At 30.2% G+C, this 5,045-nt stretch overlaps 1 protein-coding gene across 1 annotated transcript in view; it reads left to right on the top strand.

Annotated features, from left to right (window-relative positions):
* The first annotated feature begins 3,036 nt into the window (after positions 1-3,036).
* Positions 3,037-5,045, top strand: part of LOC107848634 (alpha/beta hydrolase domain-containing protein 17C) — a 7,035-nt gene continuing 5,026 nt past the window's right edge. Inside the window, exons 1-4 of the mRNA XM_016693409.2 lie at positions 3,037-3,506; positions 3,599-3,635; positions 4,507-4,743; positions 4,840-4,887. Coding sequence (XP_016548895.1) covers positions 3,208-3,506; positions 3,599-3,635; positions 4,507-4,743; positions 4,840-4,887 — 621 coding nt within the window. The 5' untranslated portion in view covers positions 3,037-3,207. The remainder of the gene's footprint in view (positions 3,507-3,598; positions 3,636-4,506; positions 4,744-4,839; positions 4,888-5,045) is intronic.

Raw genomic sequence — 5,045 nt, 5'->3', positions numbered from 1 at the left:
AACCAGCAAAAACCCTCTCTAGGGAACAACAATAGTTTTATTTTTTTTTACAATAAACAACAACAATAATATCAACCCTAACAAAGACAAGGGATATATGATGATGAAGAAAAAGAAGATGAAGAGAGATCCTTGGGGCTGTGGAGGTAGGGGAGTTAATGGCGATGACCATGACAGCCGTGGCTGGATAGAGAGACGGGGGTGAAGGGGTGGGGTGGGGGTGGTTGGACGAAGGAGGGGGAGGGGGGAGGGGGCTAGACGGGGGTGAGGGGTGGGGTAGGGTGGTGGCTGGGCGCGGGGAGGGGGCTGAATGAGGGTGAAGGGTGGGGTGGGCTGGATGGGAGGGTACTTGGGGAGGGGGCTTTTTATTTTATTTTTAAAATTTATTATTTTTAAATTTTAAAAATATTTTTAATTTTTAAAATTATTTTAATATAAAATTGACCCTCACTCGCACCCCAGGCGAATGTAATCATTCTCCTTATCTTAGTCAGCATTTTAATGCTACATAGGCAAAGTCAACTATCAAAGGGTTTGAAATATTGTTTTTTAGTGGGTTTAGGGGTCCAGATAATTAACATGTAAGTAGAAGTGTCTAACTTACAAAACCGACATAATACAAGGGTCCATCGAACCATTTTGCCTTTTATTTTACTTGATCTTTGTTTGATTTATCGCAGCCCAAAGCTTTGATTAAAAATATATATTAAATTAATCTTATTAATGACATTTTGTAACTCTAAAATTCGACTATTATTATACTTTATCTCGTTATTTATTACTAAGAACAGAGAGAGAGAAATATAGCAAAATTGAAATAATAATTTTTAATATAGGACCAAGTAAAACGAAGCGGTGGGAGTAATTTAATTGTTAATCAAGTACTATTACTTTAATTTTTGTGCTAAGTGGGGATTTGTTGTTCCTAATATCTTATCAAAGATCTTTTTGCTTCTTTTGACTTTTAACATTTCTGGAGAGAACATTTCATTGCTCTAAATACATTTTACTTTTGGATTTAGAGGCGATTACCATGTTAAAACCTCATAATTATTACTTGAATATCACTTAACATCATTTACTCAAACTAGTACTAGACAACAAAGTGGTCAATTCATAATCTTTATTAAGGTTTACTTAGAGACATCACAATTATTATTCTCTTCATTTATTCATACATATCATATTTCGTTTCATGAGAGTCAAATTTCATAAATTTTGATCAATATTTAATCTAATTCAATTTAGCTTTAAAGATTAGTTAAATTAATTTTCGTAAAATAAAACATAATTAGTCAAAGTAAACTAACGAAATACATAAGATTATATAAATTAAGCATTGTTAACAATTCACCACGTGGCTTAGTCAATAAAGTGAGACTTAAAATCACATTTATGAAATATCATGGTCAAAATTCTAGCACTTGGAATATTCAAGATGTGATATTAAAATAAGTAAGTAATACTAATAATTAAAAAAAAAAAACTACAAAAATAAATATACAGATTCTCAAAATCTGATTTGAAATATTTATAGTAATAACAATAAAAAATACAAACCACTTTATCACAAGGCCTCAAACTAATCCACTTTAATTTAATTTAGTTACCAAAGTAGCTTTAAACCATTTTATTAATGTTATTATACTTTTCTTTTTTGGATTGGCACACTTTTATAGCTAGTGGTACGCCTCAATAGAATTAAGGTAGGCTCCTCTTCATTTTCTATGGTATAGTTTAAACTAAATAATTAAGATTTAATTATTCTAAAATACAATTCTAACTATCGTTTAGATAATAAATATATTATATATTTAATTTAAAAAATTATTATAATTCCACAATCTTAACAACATGTTCATAAATAAAGCAACAAAAAGTTTTCTCTTCCTACCTTTTTTTCCTACACAAGAATTTCATCTTTTAATTTCTTTATCAATTGATTTTTTTTATTCTAAGTTTTTTTTTTTTTGAAGCTTTTTGTTTAACGACTAGCTATTTTATTTTCTTTAAAGTAGGTGAAATAAAGTAGGAGAAATAATCGACTCTTCTATTTTAAATTAATTTTTTAATCACCTTTTTTGAAACTTTTTCTTAATAATTAGATATTTTACAATAACAACAACAACAACAAACCCAGTGTATTCCCACCAAGTTGGATCTGGAGAGGGTAAAATATACGTAGTTCATACCGCTACCTCCGAAGAAGTAGAGAGACTGTTTCCGATAGACCCAGTGACGGATGTACATGTATTCCAAGGGGTTCATCCGAATCCCCTTCGTCGAAAAATTATACTATTTTTACATGATAAAAAAAATTATGTATAAATAATATAGGTTGAACCCCCTTCGACTAGTTCGTATATGTACTACTGAACCCCCTCACTGAAAATCCTGAATCCGCCCCTGAATTGACCCCTGACTCAAGATAAAGGATAGCTAACAAGGTCATAGTTAGTCATAGTAATAATTAGATATTTTAGTTTCTTTAAAATAGGTGAAATAAAATAGGGAGAAAGTGAGAGAAATTTCTCATATTCTAAATTAATTTTTTTGAAACTTTTTTTTTAATAATTATCTATTTTATTTTCTTTAAAATAATAGTTAGTAATTATTAAAGAGAAAGTTTTCAAAATGCAATAAAAAGATTAATTTAAATAAAAATTAAAAGATGAACCATGCATATGGAAAATAATTTAGGAAGGGAAGACTTTTTGTTGCTATATTTATATTTATGAATAAAGATAATATATTGCTAAGATTGTGGAATTACATTAAACCAAATATATAATATATTTATTATCTAAATTAAGGTTAGAGATTTACTTTAGAATAATTAAATCTTACTCATTCAATTTAAACTATTTCATATGTCACTAATCATAATAGGAACTTGAGGAAAATAGAGAGAACCGATCCAGATAAGACATAACGCTTCTTTTTTATACTTTTTCCTTTAAGTTTCGCTTTTGTTATATATATATATTTTAATTTTATTATAAAAAAAATTAGCTAGTGTTCTTTATAAGGACACAACTTTGCTTCATAGTCCACTTCTTCCATATTTGACAAATTTTTCATCTTTGCAAAACTATCCCTTTTTTTGCTTCAACAAGAATAACAAACACCAAAATCATCCAAACATGTTCTTGAAAATCATTTTTCTTCATTAGTACTTAGTAAAAGTCACATAAAATATTGTAAATTATGGGTGGTGCAGCATCAACAATTGCAGCAAAACTAGCATTTTTTCCACCGGAACCATCATATCAAGTTGATATAGATGAACAAACACAAAAATTGAAACTTAAAGATGTGCCACAAAGTGAAAAAGGTGAAGTTACAATTTTGCAAACAAAGAGAGGCCATTATATTTTTGGTGTTTTTGTTAGGAACAAAGGTGCAACATTGACACTGCTATATTCACATGGCAATGCTGCTGATCTAGGCCAAATGTTTGAATTTTTCGTCGAACTTAGTGATCGTTTACGCGTAAATGTGATGGGGTAAATTTATTTATAGCAAATGGATATGAATTGTTATGGTCTTGTTTTGTTGTGTTCTTGATTTAAGGTTGAATTGTGATTAATTTTTGCAGATATGATTATGCTGGATATGGAAGGTCTAATGGAGAAGTAAGCAACATGCTATGTTTTTTTATATTTATTAGTTGGAAGATTATAATAATCAAATTATACTTTTGAGCTTTACAACAAGTCTGAGCTAATGTTATGTATTAAATATGCCTTGATGAACTATAGTTTTGGACAAAATTAAATGCATTCTTTTCTTGGGAATTTAGTCTAAGTTTGGTTAGTGGTAATCATGTTTATGTCACAAAGACATGTGGTCTAATCACTCTATTATTTCCACTTTTCATTAACCAATTCTGAGTGAGTGAGGATTCATATAGCTGATTCCGTCTTGTTTGAGATTGAATAGCAGTTATTTGTTGTCGTCGTAGACACGGGAGAAGCTCAGGCTACCAGAAGGCGGTTCGCCCAAATAATTACACTATATATATGGTCAAAATATTTTTTATGTATATATAGTATATATTGAACCCCCTTAATTAACTTCTTCATGTGTTTACCCTTTTAATATTTTGAATCTCCTTAGTGAAAATCCTCGTTTTGCTTCTGGTCATAGACACGGGAGAAGCTCGGGCTACCAGAAGGGGGTTTGTCAAAAAATTACACTATATATACGGTCAAAATAGTTTTTATGTATATATAGTACATATTGAACCCCTTGACTTCTTCATATGTTTACTTTTTTAATATTTTAAATCCCCTTAGTGAAAATCCTCGTTCCGTTTCTTGTCATGGATTTAGTTTCGAGACGAATTTAAGTAATATACGCTGATAAGTTCCACCTATTACTGACAGTTACTTGTAGTTGTCTTTTAGGTGACAATATAGTGAAACAGTTCTTTTACGACGGTCAATATATAGAAGTTAAAACTATGGTCTAAGTTTTCTTATATGTTGCTTTTTGTGTAACTAGCCAAGTGAGCAGAACACATATGCTGATATAGAAGCTGTTTACAAATGTCTAAAAGAGATATATGAAGTGAAAGAGGAAGACATTATACTATATGGACAATCAATTGGAAGTGGTCCAACACTTGAATTAGCTACAAAATTGCCTCAAATTAGAGGTGTAATCCTGCAAAGTGCTATACTTTCTGGACTTAGAGTTATGTATCGTATAAAGTATTCTCTATGGCTTGATATTTATAAGGTTAGTAAAATTTTCTGTTCAATATTTGGTAATGTTTCTTGATTTGTATGTTAATAGTAACAATGTTTGTTTTGGTTTTCTTTCTGTTTTCTGCAGAACATTGATAAAATTCCATATGTTAGCTGTCCCATTCTTGTGATTCATGTAAGTCTCCGATCTCAAATATTAGTCGTTTTGGCAAATTGAACTTTTCAATTATTTGACGTTTTAGAAAAACAAGTAGTAGTTTATTACTTTTGTTTTCCAACTGTATGTTTACTGTTCCAACTGATGCTTAGGGCGAGATAAGGGGTAACTTACGC

This window comes from Capsicum annuum, chromosome 11 (genome assembly GCF_002878395.1).
Source record: "Capsicum annuum cultivar UCD-10X-F1 chromosome 11, UCD10Xv1.1, whole genome shotgun sequence".
Taxonomy (NCBI): Eukaryota; Viridiplantae; Streptophyta; class Magnoliopsida; order Solanales; family Solanaceae; genus Capsicum; species Capsicum annuum.
Note: the sequence above shows the minus strand (reverse complement) of the source record. Positions and strands in the feature narration are given on the sequence as shown.